Source organism: Hylobates moloch, unplaced genomic scaffold (genome assembly GCF_009828535.3).
Source record: "Hylobates moloch isolate HMO894 unplaced genomic scaffold, HMol_V3 SCAFFOLD_14, whole genome shotgun sequence".
NCBI lineage: Eukaryota > Metazoa > Chordata > Mammalia > Primates > Hylobatidae > Hylobates > Hylobates moloch.
Genome location: NW_026652289.1, coordinates 70,556,069 through 70,576,678, shown reverse-complemented (window position 1 = coordinate 70,576,678; position 20,610 = coordinate 70,556,069). Strand labels below are relative to the sequence as shown.

Sequence of the window (20,610 nt, the reverse complement as noted above, 5' to 3'; positions counted from 1 at the left end):
CCTTCAAGAAACCACTAATCTACTTTCTGTCTTCATAGATTTGTTTATTCTGGACATTCAATTCATTTGCCTTTTCCCCCATCTTGGCCTTTTTGCCAGACATACTCTTAGGTGAGGACTTTATAATTACCACCTTATTGCCCCCTTTCATCTCTTCCCCATTTGGGTAGCAGCCCTTACTTAAGCTTGGGTGTTACTGACCTTACCTCCAGTTCAGGAGAAAGCATTAATTAGTGATTTCATCACATCCACCGCCTTACCTCAACAATTTGTTCAGACGTAAGCATATGACCTAACTTCTTGGTCCAATCAGAGTAGTGGTCAGGATATCTTTAGAGGAGTGGAGGCTGACTTATATACAGTTAATGTCCAAATTTTAAGTGTACAGTTTGTTGAATTTTTACATCTATATATACCTGTGTAACCACCATGCAGATCAAGATATGGAACATATCTATAGCACTCCAGATGCTTCATGCTTCCTCCCCGTCAGTATCTTCACTCCAAGAATAACCATTATTGTGACCCAAAGCTCAAAAATTTTGTTCATTGACTGAGAAAGGAGTCACTGGCTCTCTTCCCCTGCATATGGGTAAATAGGTGTGCAAGCCTAGGCGCTTCAGAAAATTATCTGGCTACCCAAGTGAAGCCAGTCTGAGAATAACAAGAACACGTGGAAGAGAGCGCAGATAGGAAAATTCCAGAGAAACAAAACCACAGATCTAACCACAGTGAATTTTTACATTAAATCAATTCTGAAGCTATACTACCTTTGAACTTTCCAGTCTCCAGTAAGCTATTTTATTGTTTAAATGGCTTCAACTGATTTTTTTCTCAACTCAGAATTTTTAACCTGAGTTAGAACCTTAACTCCACCTCTTACTTGGTATATGCTCTTGGGCAAGCTACTTAACTTACTTAATTTCTTTAGGCCTTAGTTTTCTGATCTCTAAAAATGTGAAGCTATCTTCCATATATGATTATTTTATGAAATATGCATACTCTATATACAGTATATATATACTAAATATATAAATATTCTCATACATGTTAAACACTCAATAAGTGATATAATTTTTAATAATAAACATGTCTAAAGACTTAAGTCTTTTAACAATGGAATGGGATCCTTTCTAGATAATAAATCCCAAATAACTAGAAACATTAAGCATTACCTGGATAATCCTCCTTTCAGTGATGTTCTAAAAGGTGTTCCTGCTTTGATGGGAGATAGATTGACTCTGAAATCCCTTCTAACACTAAAAACCTGTACAACACTTACTGATTTGAACACTGCCAGGAGCAAAGGCAAAATGAAATAAAGAGACTTTCGGTCCAGAAACAGGTAAAAATAATATCCAATTAAAGTTAATGGTTCACAAGAGAAGCAACATGAGCAGAACACGCAATGGAAACAATACTTCTCAATTAGTTACACTAACAGCTCTGAAGATCTCCTTACTCCACAGAGAGGCCTTTACCTATGCATCAAGGAGGGAGAGGGTAAAATTAGGACTCTAATCAGGCAGTAGAGGTTGCAGGAAGGCTGGAAGCTATAATGATAAAGTCAAGAAATGAGTCAGATTCAGGAGCTGTGGAAAGGGTAGAAAGCTAAGGAGCATAGACTCCACTGGCATCTGAGCTAACTTGTTTTTTTTTTTTTTTTTTTTTTTAGAGCTAGAGTCTTGCTCTGTTGCCCAGGCTGGAGTGCAGCGAAGCGATCTCGGCTCACTGCAAGCTCCGCCTCCCGGGTTCATGCCATTCTCCTGCCTCAGCCTCCTTGTTTCGTTCTTTTTTAGAGATAGGGTCTTGCTATGTTGCCCAGGCTGAAATGCAGTGATATGATCCTAGCTTGCTGCAGCCTCGAACTCCCTGCCTCAAACAATCCTGCCTCAGCTCATAGCTGGGACTAGAGGCACACATCACCACACTCAGCTTGAACTAACTCTTTTGCTTGACCTTATGCCTTTCAATATCCCTTATCTCAGAGGCAGACTACTGAGCGGCTACTAGGAGTATCTATTAGACACTTATAGATATATATATATATATTTTTTTTTGAGACAGAGTCTCACTCTGTTGCCCAGGCTGGAGTGCAGTGGCGCGATCTTGGCTCACTGCAACCTCTGCCTCCCAGGTTCAAGTGATTCTCCTGCCTCAGGCTCCCGAGTAGCTAGGATTACAGGCATCTGCCACCACATCCAGCTAATTTTTTTTGTATTTTTAGTAGAGACGGGGTTTCACCGTGCCTGGCCTAGACACTTATACATTTTAATTTTAATGAACAGACATTGTTCTATCTGAACAGACATTTATATTTTCAATTCTCTATTTCCAACAATTCCCTTCATTATCTTTTGCTGGGCCCAAGGATATTGAAGCCATCCATTGCTTTACTTGTCTTCCAAGTTCATCAGTGCCTGCACTGCAAAGGAAACAGATTGTGAGGCTGGAGAGCTAAGAATATTCTACATACATAAATGTTTGGTGAAGACCTTGCTTTCCTGGGTTCTAGGTTCCCTCACAAGTCTTTACTAATCTTTAAATTAAGCCATATGATTCTGTGTACTCTTCGTCATAGACAAGTTTTATCAGGATTAAATAAACTACCTTGCTGCATTTTACTCCTTTTCACCCTGTCCTCCTTAGAGAATAAGTGGGAAGGCAGGACTAAGAATGACTAGAAGGAACACGATTAAATTTAGGCAACATTGTGAAGTAAGCAAAGCCTGTCTTTCACATCTTGCCCTAAATTCCATGTTCCAATGTTATAAATTCCTCGTTTCCCACCTGTGCCCACCACACACAAACACACAGTCTTCCTCTCTAATTTCTTATTTTCACACTGAGTTGATTTCAACTAGGCATGAGGGGGAAACCCCAGATAACACATATTAAATTATAAAAATCCGCCCCTAACTCTTCTGTTTTTGCTTTGTTTTGAGACGGAGTCTCGTCCTGTTGCCAGGCTGGAGTTCAGTGGCATGATTTCTGCTCACTGCAACCTCTGCCTTCCAGGTTCAAGCAATTCTCATGCCTCAGCCTCCCGAGTAGCTGGGACTACATAGCATGCACCACTACGCCTGGCTGATTTTTTTGTATTTTAGTAGAGACGGGGTCTCACCATGTTGGCCAGGATGATCCTGATCTCCTGACCTCATGATCCGCCCGCCTCGGCCTCCCAAAGTGCTGGGATTACAGGCGTGAGCCACCGTGCCCGGCCGTTTTTTTTCCTTTTAGAGGGAAATTATATTAATCCAAATTAGTCATGAAGTAATGAAATTTAGGAAAAATAACTTTGAATAGATGTCAGTTTACATCAAACTCTACCATTTAAATCACATATTTATCTTTATAGAGGCTGACACTAGAAGGGGCAGATACAAACAGAAGTTTAGAATTCATAAACCTCTTTAGGGAGTTAGGACAGTAAGCAGTTGTGGGCCTCCTGCTCATTGTCTGACCCCCCATAGCTCTCCAGCTTGAGGCTTAGGCCCTGCTGCTCAAGTCTGAAATGCAATCTTCAGAGAGAACAAACATGCAGAAACTGGTGGGCTGCTCAAATCAAGCAAGAGCCTACCTTGTCCTAATTCCCAACAACTGGGATTAGACTTTCTCTTCTTGGGAAATAAGCTCTCTTACCTCATAGGATTTGGGGGTCCCCTGCCACAGAAGCAGAGTTTGTAGGTTCTCTCTCAGTTAGGGAAAAGTGGGACACATTCCCAGAATGTGACATACCAAACCAAGAATTTGCGTATTTTAGTTGTAGGCAGAAATTGAGAAGCTGAGATGCCAGAATAGTGGACACCCTCCTCTTTCTCCACAGCTATAAACGCTATATATATATTCCCATGGTCCCCATGACTGCCCTAACTCCATACCTGCAAACTCTTGTAACTTCTTACGCTCCTCTAGGTTGTACTGAAGCTTTTCTAGCAACTCAAAATATCGGAAGAGTGAGTCTCTGGGCCAAACACGGTCATCCTGATCCATTTCCATTAGCCCGGGCAGATTTTCGTGCACAAGAGTCTCCCAGTCCAAACGACCTACAGGGAGGAAGGCTTCAGAAAAGCATGTCTAGATTTGTAAAAGTTGGTAAGAGCTGGTAAATCCTACGGTGTGGGTGGAAAGGTGGGGTGGAAAGAGGTAACAGGAAGCAAGGAGGGAAAGGGTGCATCAGCAAGAAACCACTTTTTACAATGAGCAAAGAGGGCCACGGCCACACTTACCCGAAGTGACGAAGTACAGGGGAAATTAAGAAGCAAAAAGAAAGTAATTAAGACCAGAAAATTGGAAAGGAGATATAGTGGGAGAGCTCCTGTTAAGACTAAGATGTCTTATAGAGGAGTCTGAATTCAAATGGAAAAAACTCATTATTATAGTTCTTCGGCTCACCAATAGATTCAGAAAATCTGGATTCAGAAGAGGAAGAATAGGAAGAGGATGTGGAGGAGACACAGGAGGAAGACTGGTACTCTCTCTTTTTTGACAAGGTCTCTTCTGTTTTTGATGCAGATGTTATTAAATCCTCTTCAGTGGCACCATAATTAGACTCTACTTCAGACACTTCTGATAAGTCCAAACTTTCCCTTTGTTGACTAGCTCCTCTTGAACAGAAAGGAGAAATTTATGGCTTCACAAACATTTACGAGATATGACTAGTCCACTCATTATTCTGGTTCTGCCCCTGGCCACCCCCTAAAGCTGGGGCATAAGACAATGAGGGCCAAACTACTCCCAAACTCTAAACTCAGACACTTCCAACCTCAATCATTCATGTGTCATCCTTAACTCTTCTCTTCCCTCCCATATCCAGTCCAACAACAAATCCTGCTGACTCTACCTTCGAAATATCTCTTTTCTCACTAACTCACTGCCACCACTCTGGCCTAAGCTGTCATCATTTCTTGCCTGGGCAGCAGCATAGCCTCCCAACTGATCTCTCTGCTCCTTCCCTTGTTCTTCTATCAACACAGCAGCCAGCGTAATCCTTCTTAAACGTAAGTCACTTCATGTCACTCCTCTGTTCTGCTTGCCATTTCAAACTCCCTACAATGGCACCCATAACCCTACAGGATCAGGTCACCATTATCTCTCTGACTTCATTTCCCAGCACTCTTCCCCCTGCTCACTCTACTCCAGTCACAATGGCCTCTTTGCTGTTTCTCAAACACACCAAGCATGCTTCCAGCTTAGGACCTTTGCACTAGCTGTTTCATCTGCCTATTAACACTCTTCTTACAGATATCCACATGGTAATCCCCTTACCTCCTTCAAGTCTTTGCTCACATTACCTTTTCAATGAGGTCACTGTGACTACCCTGTTTAAAACTACAACCCATCTGTGGCTGGGCACGATGGCTCACGCCTGTAATCCTAACACTTTGGGAGGCTGAGGTGGGTGGAGTGCCTGAGCTCAGGAGTTTGAGACCAGCCTGAGCAACATGGTGAAACCTCATCTCTACTAAAATACAAAAAAAATAAATAAATTAGCCCGGCATGGTGGTGGGCACCTGTAGTCCCAGCTACTTGGGAGGCTGAGGCAGGAGAATCGCTTGAACCCAGGAGGTCGAGGTTGCAGTGAGCCGATATCGTGCCACTGCACTCCAGCCTGGTGACAGAGCGAGACTCTGTCTCAAAAAAAAAAAAAAAAACTACAACCCATCTGCAATCCCACCTTCTACTCCCAATCTCCCTTAACCTGTTCTACTTTTAATTTTCCCATAATGCTTATCATATTTTAGCAGATTAATTTACTTAATATGGTCACTGCTTATTATCTCTTTACCACTACTAATATGTAAGCTCCATGAAGCAGGCATTATTGTCTGTTTTGTTCACTGATACATCCCAAGCACCTACTAAGTATTCAATAATTATTTGTTCTTTATTGTTTTTTGTTTGCTTTTTTGAGACAGGATCTTGCTCTGTCACCCAGGCTGTAGAGCAGTGGCACAGTCACGGCTCACCACAGCCTCAACCTCCCAGCTCAAGCAATCCTCCCACGTCAGCCTCCTAAGTAGCTGGGACCACAGGAACACACCACCACATACAGCTAATTTTTTGTTGTAGAGACAGGATTTTGCCACATTGCCTAGTTTAGTCTTGACCTCCTGAGCTCAAGTCATCTGCCTACCTCAGTTTTCCAAAATGCTGGTATTACAGGCATGAGTCACCATGCCTACCCTGCTAAATTTTTGAGGTGGGATCTTGTTTGTTGCCCAGGCTGGAGTACAGTGGTGCAATCATGTCTCAATGCAGCCTTGAACTTCTGGCTTGAACTTCAAGCAATCCTCTTGCCTTGGCCTCTCAAAGTGTTGGGATTACAAGTATAAGCCACCACATCTAGCCAGTAATTATTTGTTAATGAGTGAATGAGTTTACTTCTGCTTCTGCTTTTTTTGTCCACTGCTAAACACTTGGGGTCTAGAATCATATCTGTTTCATTGAAGGTATTTGTATTAGTGTCCTGTGGCTGCCATAACAAATTACTATAAACTTGGTAGCTTAAAATGACAGAAATATATTCCCTCACAATTCTAGAGGCCAGAGTCTGAAATGAAGGTGTTGGCAGGGCCATACTCCCTCTGGAGGCTTTAGAGAAGTTCCTTGCCTCTTCTACTTCTGGCAGCTGCCTGGCATTCTTCAGCTTCCCTTGGCTTGTGGTGGCATTAGCCCCAACCTCTATCTCCATCTTCACATCGCCTTCTCCTATTCTCTGTGTCTTCTCCTCTTTCATCTCTTATAAGTACACTTGCCATTGGATTTAGGACCTACCTGGATAATCTAGGATGATCTCATCTCAAGATCCTTAACTTAGGATCTTTTTTTTCCAAATAAGGTCACATTCACAGGTTCCAGGGAGTAAGGACATGAACATATTATTTCGGGTGCCACTAGTCAACCTACTACAATATGCAGTTATTAAATGAATGAATTCTCTCTCAAAGCCAATCTTCATCTTTAGTTTTCCACCCTCTCCTCCTTCACGTGTTTCTATCCCAGTTCACATACATACTCCTAACCTGTCCTCTATTTTGCTATAGCTTGACCTCAGTGCTTCACGTGACATGTATTTTCTCCTGCAGAGCAACAAATAAAAATAAAAAATAAAAAAGAGCAAAGACAGTTATATTCAAGCAAAAGTGTAGTAAGAAAAAAAGAGTTCATATCAGAAAGTGAAGAAAACTAATTGGGGAGAACAAATTGTAGTCAAGGGGTGAAAAAAAAATGCACTCCTCACAGTGGATGAAGAATCAGGCAATATTCTAGAGCTAGAGAATTCTTATCCTCAAATCTACTGTCACAAAGGGAAAAGTGGGGTTAAGGAGTAGAAACAAGAGATGAGCTCAGGAAACCCTTGAGAAGGAAAGTTGGGGTTGAAAAGGGAGAAGCAGACCTCTGGATGATCTGCCGCTTGAACATGTCAGCTTTGAGCTGAAACTCCCGACGTGCCATCTCCTCATTCAGCTCTTTCCTGATATTCTGAAAGTTAGTAACTGCCACAAAGGGCCATTAGGAGCTGGAAGATGGTGATGACTAGACGTGGGAAGAGGGCTTGGGTGGGGAGAATCCAAGTGAAATATCCAATCCAGATCCCAAGCCTTCCTGCTACACTAGGTTCTTTATACCCATAAGCCACCAATCCCAGCTTTCAGACTTTTTCCCAACCACCCTTCCCAAACTAGTTGCACCTCCTGTATGCTTACCCAGCATGGCTACTATGATACTTCGAAAGATAATGGAGCCAAGCAACAACCAAAGGATGAAATAGATGCTGCTGAAGATGCGACTGACTTCAGGCACCTTCCAGACGTCCTGAAGCAGTGCATACCAATGATCCAAGGTGAAGAGAATGAACACTGTTACCAGGGAATTCGGGAGGTCCCTAAAGAAAAAGGCATGTGAAGAGACAGAAGCAGAGACCTAAACCTTTCAAAATTGGTACCATTCTTACTTTTAAAGAAACATAAAGCATTTCTTTGTAGTTTGTTCTGATTTTGGCTCCTTTTCTACCATACTCAGTTTTTAGCTAATCATTCTTCAGGTTGAAGTTTTGTTGTTGTTGTTGTTGTTGTTGTTTTTATTAGATGGAGTCTCACTCTGTTGCCCAGGCTGGAGTGCAGTGGCGTGATCTAGGCTCACTGCAACCTCCACCTCCTGGGTTCAAGAGATTCTCCTGCCTCAGCCTCCCGAGTAGCAGGGATTATAGGCATGCACCACCACGCCCAGCTAATTTGTGTATTTTTAGTAGAGATGGGGTTTTGCCACGTTGGCCAGGCTGGTCTCGAACTCCTGACCTAAGGTGATCTGCCAGTCTGAGCCTCCCAAAGTGCTAGGATTACAGGTGTGAGCCACCGCACCCAGCCTAAATTCTCCTTTATCATGAATAATCTATGACTAACTCTCACTATTCCATTAGTCCTTGGGTATAATAAATACTCAATAAATAGGTATTGACTGAATTTTTAAAAGATGAATGAATCACCAACTAGATAGTTTTTCTAATTTTTTTTTTTTTTTTTTTTTTTTGAGACAGAGTCTCACTCTATCATCCAGGCTGGAGTTGCATGATCTCAGCTCACTTCAACCTCTGCCTTCCAGGCTCAAGCAATTCTCTCGCCTCAGCCTCCCAAGTAGTTGGGATTACAGGCATGTGCCACCATGCCCAGCTAATTTTCATATTTTTAGTAGAGACAGGGTTTCACCACGTTGGCCAGGCTGGTCTTGAACTCCTGACCTCAAGTGATCTGCCTGCCTCAGCCTCCTAAAGTGCTAGGATTACAGGTGTGAGCCACCATGCCTGGCCGTTTTTTCTAATTTTATTCTCTACTGCTCTATGGACTCCACTTAATAGAAGATCGCTCATAATTTAGCAAAATTTAGCAAAATTAGCAAATGTAGCAAAATAGAAGATCATTCACAAAATTATTCCTATTAGTTTGCTGGTATGAAATGATATGCAAGTAAATGGGTATGTTACATAAACATATGTGATCCTAAATAATGAATATATACAAATTATAAAGTTAATATTTAAAAATTACTAAAAAAGTAAAAAGTTTCCGGGAAGGTATCTAAATTTTCCTACCTTTCTTTTTAGTCCCCCATATACAATTTATTGAAAACATCAGAGCTTGCATAGGATAAAATCTGGGACTTTCCTAACTCAATACTCTTACAAAACTATCTGTTAAGAGTTTAACAGAGTCCTGAGAGGTGCTGACAAGATTGAATTCTAATTCATAAACAGGATTATCTACTCGAAATTCAAGTTGATTTTCTTCTAGAAAACACTGATTAGTGGTTTAATATTTTAAAAAAATGTAACACTTCATAAATTTGTGTTTCATCCTTGCACAAGGGCCATGCTAATCTTCTCTATATCCTTCCAATTTTAGTACATGTGCTGCCAAAGGGAGCACTGATTAGGGTTTTCTAGACAGAGATCAGGAATAGGCGTGTGCATGTGTAATATGTAGAGATTGGGATAAAACCAGTGATCATATTTGAGAATCACAGTAACATTCACTGATCACTTATAATGTGTTACATACTGTGCTAAGTGCTTAAATGCATTACCACATTTAACCCCACAATCTTATGAAGTAGCACTGCTATTATTCCTTTTTTTTTTTTTTTTTTTTTGAGATGGAGATGGAGTTTCACTCTTTGTTGCCCAGGCTAGAGTGCAGTGGCTCAATCTCAGCTCACTGCAATCTCTGCCTCCGAAGTCAAGTGATTCTCCTGTCTCAGCCTCTGGAGTAGCTGGGATTACAGGCGCCCACCACCATGCCCAGCTAATTTTTGTATTTTTAGTAAAGACAGGGTTTCACCATGTTGGCCAGGCTGGTCTCGAACTCCTGACCTCAGGTGATCCACCTGTCTTGGCTTCTGAAACTGCTGGGATTACAGGCGTGGGCCACCATGCCCAACCTATTCCCATTTTTCTTTTTCTTTCTTTTTTTTTGAGATGGAGTCTTGCTCTCTTGCCAGGCTGGAGAGCAGTGGCACTATCTCGGCTCACTGCAATATCTGCCTCCCAGATTCAAACAATTGTCCTGCCTCAGCCTCCCGAGTAGCTGGGACTACAGGCGCCAGCCACCACATCTGGCTAATTTTTGTATTTTTGGTAAAGACTGGGTTTCACCATGTTGGCTAGGATGGTCTCAATCTCTTGACCTATTGATCCACCCGCCTTGGCCTCCCAAAGTGCTTGGATTTCAGGGGTGAGCCACTGTGCCCCACCCCATTTTTCAAAAGAGGTAACTGAGTCACAGAAACCAAGCTTAACCACTGGAGTGTACTGCTATTTAAAGATGGCTGATGACAGTGTGGTCTGAATTTGCAAAACCCAGAATAAACATGGAACTAGCTGCCCTACCCTCAAGATCAGAGCTAATACCATTCACTATTCTTTTGCTTTCTCTTTCCCTCTCCCTATTGTGTTCTATTTCAGTTTCTTGGAATAGACTGTACTTTTTATATTACTATACTTTGGACAAGCTTCCTGGTCTCTTAGCCAGATTTTCTCCCCTCACCCAGCTGTCCCCAGCTCTGCTTACGAAAAGAACACATGGTACTCCAGGTCCTGACGAGGGGAACGGGTGTACTCTGAGAAGACGTAGACACCAGTCACAGCAAAAATGTAGAAGAAGATGAGCAGCAACATCAAGAGGAAGGTCATGCTCTAGAGGCCATAACTCTCATGTCAGACGTGGGCCAAACTAGGCTGATCTCTATCAACAGCCCAGTCAAGCCCACCTGGCAATCTCCCACCAAACCCTCTCTTGCACTGCTGAACCCAGTCATCTCTGAACCATGGCACCAGTCCCTAGCCACTTCTCATCCAATAACATTTCACAGGACATTTCATTGCCTTCTTTGACCCACCCAGATTTGTTTCATGTTGTTTAGTTTTTTTTTAGATGGAGTTTCACTTTGTCGCCTAGGCTGCAGTGCAGTGGCGCGGTCTCGGCTCACTGCAACTTCTGCCTCCCGGGTTCAAGTGATTCTTCTGCCTCAACCGCCTGAGTAGCTGGGATTACATGCACACACCACCAAGCTTGGCTTTTTTTTTTTTTTTTTTAATTTTTAATAGAGACAGGGTTTCACCATGTTGGTCAGGCTGGTCTCGAACTCCTGACCTCGTGACCTGTTCCCCCCTCGGCCTCCCAAACTGCTGGGATTACAGGCGTGAGCCACAGCACCCGGCCAATTTGTTTCATATTCTATGTTAAGCCCTCATATTTATCTACCTTGCGCCCTGCTTTAGCTTGCAACAGTCAAATCACCTTGAGGGCCCTGACCAGGACCAAAATAATAACTCGAATTTGACGGAATTGTGCAAGGAGTTTGAGAGACCTCAGCACCCGGCAGATCCTCAGAAGCTGAAGCCACACCGATTGGCCTGTTACCCCTACCAATACCACAACCTCGGGAAGCAGGGACTGTGGAAAACACACAGATTATCAGTAAAATACACCCCAAGGCACCCAGACAAAGTTACACCTTCTTCATCTCATCCTCTTCATTGTTCCCTGGGCATTATCCCTTGAATAGCATTCTCTGAGAATTGCTTACAATTCAGCCTTTCTATATTAAGTTGCTTAAACACTATACTTCAACTAGTTCAGACATAAAAAGGGGGATAAAATTCATGGTTATTTAATTGGGTTGTTGTGGAGCATAAATGAGATAATGTAAGGAAAACACTTAAAATAGTGCTTAGCACTTAGTAAGCGCTCAGTAACCGGCAGATGCTCTTGTTGGCACTGATGTTGTAGTTAGTCTACTTTGCTCCTAATACCAACAACTCCTGCAATGATTGATGTTTCGTTTTAGGAAAAAAAATCAAAAGAAAGAAGTTAAGTAAATTTTTGTTAGGCCGGGTGCGGTGGCTCATGCTTGTAATCCCAGCACTTTGGGAGGCCGAGGCGGGCGGATCATGAGGTCAGGAGATCGAGACCACGGTGAAACCCCGTCTCTACTAAAAAATACAAAAAATTAGCTGGGCGTGGTGGCCGGCGCCTGTAGTCCCAGCTACTCGGAGAGGCTGAGGCAGGAGAATGGTGTGAACCTGGAGGCGGAGCTTGCAGTGAGCCGAGATTGCGCCACTGCACTCCAGCCTGGACAACAGAGCGAGACTCCGTCTCAAAAAAAAAATGTTTGTTTCTTCCTATTATCATGTTAACTTTTCTTGTTCTTTCGATTCACCTAGGCACATTCTTCATCCCACTAAACAAACCCTCAGGATCTCTATCCTTACCAACATGGTAACAACAAAGTCAAAGACATTCCAGGCACTCTTCCAGAAAACGGAAAAGTTGGATAGCCACTTAAGAAGGATCTCCAGGATGAAAATAAGCAAGATAAACCAAGCTGCCACCTCCAAGGTCAGCTTCAATGGCCATAGTTTGGTATTTGTGGATTCCAGCAATTCTGTGAGGATAGAGCAAAGGAGGAATAAAAGTTAAGGAAGCTGGAAACCGAATGATGGAGAATGATCACACTTATGAACCACAGTTTTGCCCACTACAGTTCCATTTTTCTTTGAGTTTCTCTTCTTAACACTGTTGCTTCAACCTGTGAAATACAGGGAAGGACAGAATTGACCATAAAACATAGCCACAACCAATCTGTTGATATAGTTATGTCTGCCCACCTACAAGTCACTTCCGATCCACTCTGGGGGTCAGACAGCTACTAAGAGACTACTCTCTTTAATTACCCCTACCTCCAACCCCCCACCCCCATCTACTGTACTGTTATCTCAGTCCCAAAGTTCACAAGAAAGCAATGGGTCTTGAGAACAGAATGAAAATACAGGGCCATGATATCTGAAGTACTTTATAAGGAATGTAGAAACAAGCCAGAATCATTAGGGTCTATCGAATTATAACAACAAATCACTTGGTTCTGCTAGCTTTCTTTTAAAACTTTTCCTTTCTTCCCTGCCTAAAATTGGTTTTGCTCTGCAAAGCAAATTGAATGCGTACTTCCTCTCTAGAAACCGATTATTTACTTTTGTTTTGTTTTGTTTTTGTTTTTGTTTTTGTTTTTGAGATGGAGTTTCGCTCTTGTTGCCCAGGCTGGAGTGCAATGGTGCCATCTCGTCTCACCGCAACCTCCGCCTCCTGGGTTCAAGCAATTATCCTGCCTCGGCCTCCCGAGTAGCTGGGATTACAGGCATGCACCACCACACCCGGCTAATTTTGTATTTTTAGTAGAGATGGGGTTTCTCCATGTTGAGGCTGGTCTCGAACTCCTGACCTCAGGTGATCCGCCCGCCTCAGCCTCCCAAAGTGCTGGGATTACAGGCGTGAGCCACCGCGCCCAGACGAAACCTATTATTTACTAATTGCTATTCCTTAATTCATTGCCTTTCTCTTTCAACCTTCTTCAACTCTTTTATACAATGAATGGATGTATGCCACACTCTGGAAACAAAAACACTCAGATTATAATAGGCTTAAGAGCTAAATAGAAATCAACATTGTGGTGCTCTGGCTTTAAAGTCATCCTGATGCTGAACTGGATCCAGACAAAAAGAACAGAACCATACTTCAATCATACCTGGAATTTTACAGAGGTTAGCCCCTTCTAAAAACCAATGGAGTTACGCTATACTTATTCCTATGCTTGTTTTGAGACAGAGTCTCACTCTGTCACCAAGGCTGGAGGAGTGCAGTGGCATAACCATGGTTCACGGAAGCCTGGATCTTCCGGGCTCAAGAGCCTCTGGGTAACTGGGACCACAGGCACACGTCACCATGCCCAGCTAATTTTTTCTTTAAATTACTTGTAGAGATGGGGTCTCCCTATGCTGCCCACGTTGGCCTAAAACTCCTGGGCTCAAGCGATCTTCCTGCCTTGGTCTCCCAAAGTGCTGGGGTTATAGGCATGAGCCACTGCACCCAGCACTCCTATGCTTATTTAGGCTCTGTACTTCTTCTGTAAGTTTTTCTTTCACGCATGTTTCTCCAAGATGTACAATTTTTCACATTTTAACATCCATGAAATTAAGATGCTTTTTTTTTTTTTTTGAGATGGAGTCTTGCTCTGTTGCCAAGCTGGAGTGCAGTGGCGCAATCTCAGCTCACTGCAACCTCTGCCTCCTGGGTTCAAGCGATTCTCCTGCCTCAGCCTCCCAAGTAGCTAGGACTACAGACGTGCGCCACCATGCCCAGCTAATTTTTGTATTTTTGATAGAGACGGGGTTTCACCATGTTGGCCAGGATGGTCTCCATCTCTGGACCTCGTGATCTGTCCGCCTCGGCCTCCCAAAGTGAGGATGCATTTTACAATCAGCTTTGTGTCCCAGTTTAATTGAGCATGATTTTTATTTCTTAGTGGTAAATAGTGAATTTCACCATTGATGACAGCTTAGATTCAATAAAATACAAACTTTTTTCACTTAACAATAAATTCTAGCTCTCAGGAGCATAGGATTATCTAATTAGAAAGAGCTGAGGACCACATTTGTGGCTGGAAAATAGAATCCTATAATTTTTATTCAGTTTTTGCCCTTGCAAAACAGGAACCCAAAGAGAGCAATGAAGTAAAATAAGGCTCTTGTAAAGCAGAATATAGTTTTGAGTAGTTTAAAATAGTTTAAGTAGGGAAGTCCAAATTACAGAAGCAGTAGCACTTTTACTCTCTGGAAAAATGAATAATTTTATAGAAGCTAAACAAACCCAAGGAAGTTCAGAGGAACAAATAGCAGAAATTGTCTCAGCAGCACAGAATATGCAAAAGTGACTGCCTCCACTCTACATCAAGTAATGTGTCCTCTCTGAAGATGAAAAATAACTTTTTTAAATTCTTGGAATTTTTCAGGCTGCTATAGCAAGGCAAAGGAGTCTTAATGGAAATAGAGACCAGGAACCCAGTGAAGTCTACCCAGGAATCTTAGCCAGTGAAGTGAAGTAGCAGTGAATATCTATGCTTCAATATTCTTCTCAGGGTGACAGACAGTAGCCATTTGATCAAGCAAGTCAGGCAAATATATAATTCTGTTTTACAGGGTAGAGTTCACCATGAACAGTCACCTATTGCTACTCCCTATTCTAGAAAAACAACAGTAGGTCGCCTCACAGAATACCAGGTAAATTCACATTGGTTTCAAGGAGTCCAATACTATAGGCGAGGAGAATAAGTACACTGTAACAATAAACTGATATGTAGATGTTGACATTTACACAGTTTTAATATTTTTAGTAATGTTTTGGCTAGTTATATCCATCATGAAACAAGAAACACTGATGTTGAAACATAATTCCTTTCTCTCTTCTTTTTTTGAAATGGATTCTCACTCACTCTGTTGCCCAGCTGCCATCTCAGCTCACTACAAACTCTGCCTCCCGGGTTCAAGCGATTCTCCTGCCTCAACCTCCTGAGAAACTGGAACCATAGGTGTGCATCACCATACCCACTGATTCTTGTATTTTTAGTAGAGACGGGGTTTCACCATGTTGGCCAGGTTGGTCTTGAACTCCTGACCTCAAGTGATCCGCAGGACTAGGCCTCCCAAATAGCTGGGATTACAGGCATGAGCCACATGCCCAGCCAGAAATACAATTTCATGAAGAGCATTAAGAGTGATAATTCTGGCCAGGCGCGGTGGCTCATGCCTGTAATGCCAGCACTTTGGGAGGCCGAGGCAGGCGGATCACGAGGTCAGGAGATCGAGACCATCCTGGCTAACACGGTGAAACCCCATCACTACTAAAAACACAAAAAGTTAGCCGGGTGTGATGGCAGGGGCCTATAGTCCCAGCTACTTGGGAGGCTGAGGCAGGAGAATGGCACGAACCTGGGAGGAGGAGCTTGTAGTGAGCCGAGATCACGCCACTGCACTCCAGCCTGGGCGACAGAGCGAGACCTCGTCTCAAAAAAAAAAAAATAAAATAATAAAATAAAAAAAATAAAGTGCAAAACAGAATTACCAATATCCAGTTGTGGAAGTAGATTTTTTAAAGCCCTAACAGTTTAGATGGCTTTGTGATCTGGAAAAAAAAATTTAAGCCTAAAAAAAGTCTTAATGTTTATCATATTAATTAGTCTGTTCAAAGAAATCTGTTAATCACAAATAATTTCCCTTTGTAAAATCCATCCTCCCTTTCTACCACAAGAATAAGCTTAATAAGATAAAATTTCCATGAGCTTGCCAGGTAATTTCTAGTCTGGCTATCTACTTACTCTCTGGCACAGTGATCAGGTTTCATATTCAGTTAACTGCTTTACCAAATAGAATAGTTAGTGCTATTCTACTTTAATTTGTCTATTAGATCTAGGGCAGGATTCCCAAGCCCCAGGCTACGGACTGGTACCAGTCCATGGTGTGTTAGGAACCCGGCCATGCAGCAGGAAGTGAGTGCTGGGTGAGTGAGCATTACCGCCTAAGCTCCACCTCCTGTCAGATCAGCTGCGGCATTACATTCTCATAGGAGGGCGAGCCCTATTGTGAACTGCATGTGCGTGATCCTTAGGAGAATCTAATGCCTGATGATCTGAGGTGGAACACCTTCATCCTGAAACCTCCTTCCTACCCCATCCATGGAAAAACTGTCTTCCAAGAAACCAGACCCTGATGCCAAAAAGGCTGGGGACCACTGATCTAGGAAATCCTGTATAGTTACTGTTATTTACTTCATTCCAAGGCTTAAGACTATAATCCTAGCCATGCAAGGCAGATACATAGCAACAATCATACAATAAAAGGGAATTATAAGTAACTTAGTTCAAAATCTTCACTATTACGAGGAGGAAATAAAACACCTCAAAGTATATAGTATACTGTAGTGGGTCAGTGACATCAATTATTGTTGTATATTTAAATATCTTTGACCTGACTGCACTAAAGGACTATTTTTTTGAGACAGGGTCTCACTTTGTCACCTAGGCTGGAGTTCAGTTGCACGATGGCTCACTGCAACCTCCACCTCCCAGGCTCAAGTGATCCTCCCACCTCAGCATGCTGAGTAGCTGGGACTACAGGCAGGTGCCACCACGCCTAGCTAATTTTTCTATTTTTGTAGAGATGAGGTTTCTCCACGTTGGCCAGGCTGGTCTCAAACTCCTGAGCTCAAGCGATCCTCCTGCCTCAGCCTCCCAAAGTGCTGGGATTACAGGCATGAGCCACCATGCGTGGGCCCCAGAGATAAGCTTGTAGGGGACTTGGAGCTGGAGGCAGAGTCCTGAACTGGCTACAGGCACTGGACATTTCTGTTGAGGAAAATATCTGTGTGACATAAACAGCTAAGAGCTTTATAACTATGCGCTTCTCTTAAAAATTCCTCCTAGGCTGGACGTGGTAACTCGTGCCTGTAATCCCAGCACTTTGGGAGGCTGAGGCAGGAGGATCTTTTAAGCCCAGGAGTTCAAGATCAGCCTGGACAACATAGTGAGACCCTGTCTCTATAAAAAAAAAACAACAACAACATAATTAGCTTGGTGTAGTGGCATGCACCTGTAGTCGAAGCTACTCAGGAGGCTGAGGTGGGAGGATCAATTGAGCCCTGGAGGTCGAGGCTGCAACGAGCCATGATCACACCACTGCACTCCAACCTAAGCAACAAAGTGAGACTCTGTCTCTAAAAAATAAAGTGGGAGACTTCCCCACAACAGTGAGAATGAAACAAATGAGTAGTTCTACTGTCCTTTCATCATTTCTGAGCAGTTTGAGATTATCAACAAATGAGCTCACTGATTTTGCAGACATCCTTATGTTTTGAATATGTTTCATATAATTTATTATTGGTTTAAGAATCATTTCCTTTTAAGTAATTTTTTTGGCTCAGCTAATATCTTAGTTGTACCTACCTTTCCATACTTCGTGAGCTTTCTTATTTGTACTTGAATAATATTTCTAAATATACTTGTAAAAATGTAAATGTTAGGCTGGGCGCAGTGGCTCACCCCTGTAACCCCAGAACTCTGGGAGGCCGAGGCGGGTAGATCACGAGGTCAGGAGATTGAGACCATCCTGGCTAACGCGGTGAAACCCCGTCTCTACTAAAAATACAAAAAAGTAGCTGGGCATGGTGGGGGCGCCTGCAGTCCCAGCTACTCCGGAGGCTGAGGCAGGAGAATGGCGTGAACCTGGGAGGCTGAGCTTGTGGTAAGCCGAGATCGTGCCACTGCACTCCAGCCTGGGCAACAGAGTGAAACTCCGTCTCAAAAAAAAAAAAAAATGTAATGTTAGATCGTTCACCGATAGGCACCAATATCTTTAACAGAAAAGGTTAATTCAAACAATTGTCAGGCTAAACTGACAAGAGAAATAAAACTGGTCTTCCCAAGTTCAATTCCTTGTGGATTTGTTACATTGCTACATATTACACCCAGTTTTATGTGTCTAGATGCTCTATGTCTAGTATACTCTTGAGAACCCTCCAAATATTAATTTTCTTTTTTTGAGATGGGGTGCAGTGGCATGATTTCAGCTCACTGCAACCTCCGCCTCCCAGAATCAAGCGTTCTTCAGCCACAGCCTCCTGAGTAGCTGGGATTATAGGCGCCCGCCACCACGCCCAGCTAATTTTTTGTATTTTTAGTAGAGATGCGGTTTCGCCATGTTGGTTAGGCTGGTCTTGAACTCCTGACCTCAAGTGATCCAACCACCTCGGCCTCCCAAAGTGCTGAGATTACAGGCGTGAGCTATCGTGCCCAGCCAGTATTTCTAGATTTTAGCAGTTGCATAAAACCTACTCCAGAAGGCTTAATATAATTGTCCTTAATATAAATGTCACAATTCAAATGACATTCAAAAATGTAAAATGATCAATTTAGAAAAAAAAATTACTCCTACCCACTTCCTCTTTTTTTCTTTTTCTTTTTTTTTTGAGACAGAGTTGTACTCCGTCGCCCAGGCTGAAATGCAGTGGCACAATCTCAGCTCACTGAAACCTACGCCTCCCGGGTTCAGGCAATTCTCCTGCCTCAGCCTCCCGAGTAGCTGGGACTACAGGCCATGCCACCACGCCCAGCTAATTTTTTGTATTTCTTAGTGGAGACAGGGTTTCATCATGTTGCCCAGGCTGGTCTTGAACTCCTGAGCTCCGGCAATCCGCCCGCCCTGGCCTCCCAAAGTGCTAGGATTACACGTGTGAGCCGCCGCGCCTGGCCTCACTTCCTCTTTCATACAATGTCAGTTCTCACGTATTTCAACCATCAGTACGATCGCATTCAAAAAGATCAGGAAGATGATGTAAGTTTTTGAAGAGAGGACCTGTTATCTCTTAAGGAAACGTACAGAGTGGAGTTCTTTCTGATTTATGCAGCTGAAATAATAAGAGCAATAACATAAGCAGTGAGAATGATACAATGGAGTTTGGGGAGCAAAAAATAAGTCATTAGTCAGATGATCAACAGCCAGGATAAAAATGAGTGACATGAAAGGATACACTCAAGGACCCATCCGGCCCACAAAGAAAAAGGTGGCCTCTGACTGCAGCACACATGAAGCCTGCTCAACAGCCTCATGTGAAATCCGTCCTATACATTGAGGCTTTATAGAGAAATGCACTAGCTGGTGTTGATCTCCCAACATAAGTTTCTTCTGGCGGGAAGGATCTACAACAAAAATTAAAAAGGGATAGTGGATAAATACAAAGAAAATAGAGCAGGTAGGGTTGGGGACAGCGATATTGGTCAGATAATCAGTCCCCCTAATGCCTTACTGCTGGTCCTTCTCTTCTCACAGCAACTAAGAATTCTGTTTGGAGTGAGAACAAATGTATTGCTTATAACCAACACTGTCCACGCCCACAAAAGCAGCAGGTTCACTCTTAAAGTTTTAAGAGTCTTTGACAGAAACTGTTCCCAATCATCCATGGCTAGTGGCTATCCTAGGCCTAAAAGGGAAAGACGTGGATTCTATCTCCTCAGTTTTACTTACAAGCCCTTGATTTATCAAGTTTGGTAAACCAGCAACTAAACCGACCTCCCCAGAATTTTCCACCCTTAAATGTAGAGGATGTGGATAACAGTCTTAAATTTAAATTAGTGAAGAAATAGGCTGCTGACCAAGTAACTCCCTGATAGTGTGCCGCGGCACAGCTTGGCTCAAGCTTTGCAAATGCTCGATGAGAGAGAAAGTATCGATGAGACGTGAACGAATGGCATCAGCTCGGGGCAGCTGCATCTGTCCTTCTTGGTGGTAAGCGGCCATGTCTGCTAAGAAAATGTAAGCATCAAGTGTCATTTCATTCTTGGAGCTGCACCAAGGATTACAGGTTTTCTGTCCCCTCCTCCCCACCCTCTTTGCCCTTAAGATTCCTTAACCCACATTTAGGAACTAGGAGCAGTTGGGAAGAACAAACATTGTACTAAGACTCAGGGTTTTTTGAAACAAAAGGGGCTGAGTGGTAAAGACACTGCGCAGTCGACCAAACGGCCAGGCATCTTCACTTTGTGACGGCATTACTAATTAAGAGCTCATTAAAAAAAAAAAAAAGTCCGGGCGCGGTGGCTCACGCCTGTATTTCCAGCACTTTGGGAGGCCGAGGCAGGCGGATCACGAGGTCAGGAGATCGAGAGCATCCTGGCTAACACGGTGAAACCCCGTCTCCACTAAAAATACAAAAAATTAGCCGGGCGTGGTGGTGG

The 20,610-nt window shown here is 43.0% G+C and overlaps 1 protein-coding gene and 1 non-coding gene across 2 annotated transcripts; both read right to left on the bottom strand.

Moving 5' to 3' along the window:
* Positions 1 to 1,647: 1,647 nt before the first annotated feature.
* On the bottom strand, positions 1,648 to 20,279 carry CATSPER2 (cation channel sperm associated 2). The gene is given in 14 exon segments (XM_058427699.1): positions 1,648 to 2,425; positions 3,882 to 4,046; positions 4,396 to 4,607; positions 7,026 to 7,082; positions 7,400 to 7,499; positions 7,710 to 7,888; positions 10,566 to 10,690; positions 11,295 to 11,450; positions 12,269 to 12,441; positions 19,162 to 19,213; positions 19,215 to 19,231; positions 19,407 to 19,483; positions 19,485 to 19,575; positions 20,029 to 20,279. Coding segments are annotated over 14 exon segments (1,614 nt in total). The 5' UTR covers positions 20,207 to 20,279; the 3' UTR covers positions 1,648 to 2,393.
* On the bottom strand, positions 9,319 to 9,425 carry LOC116482854 (U6 spliceosomal RNA). The gene has a single exon (XR_004252102.1). It is a non-coding gene; the product is annotated as a U6 spliceosomal RNA (small nuclear RNA).
* Positions 20,280 to 20,610: the final 331 nt, after the last annotated feature.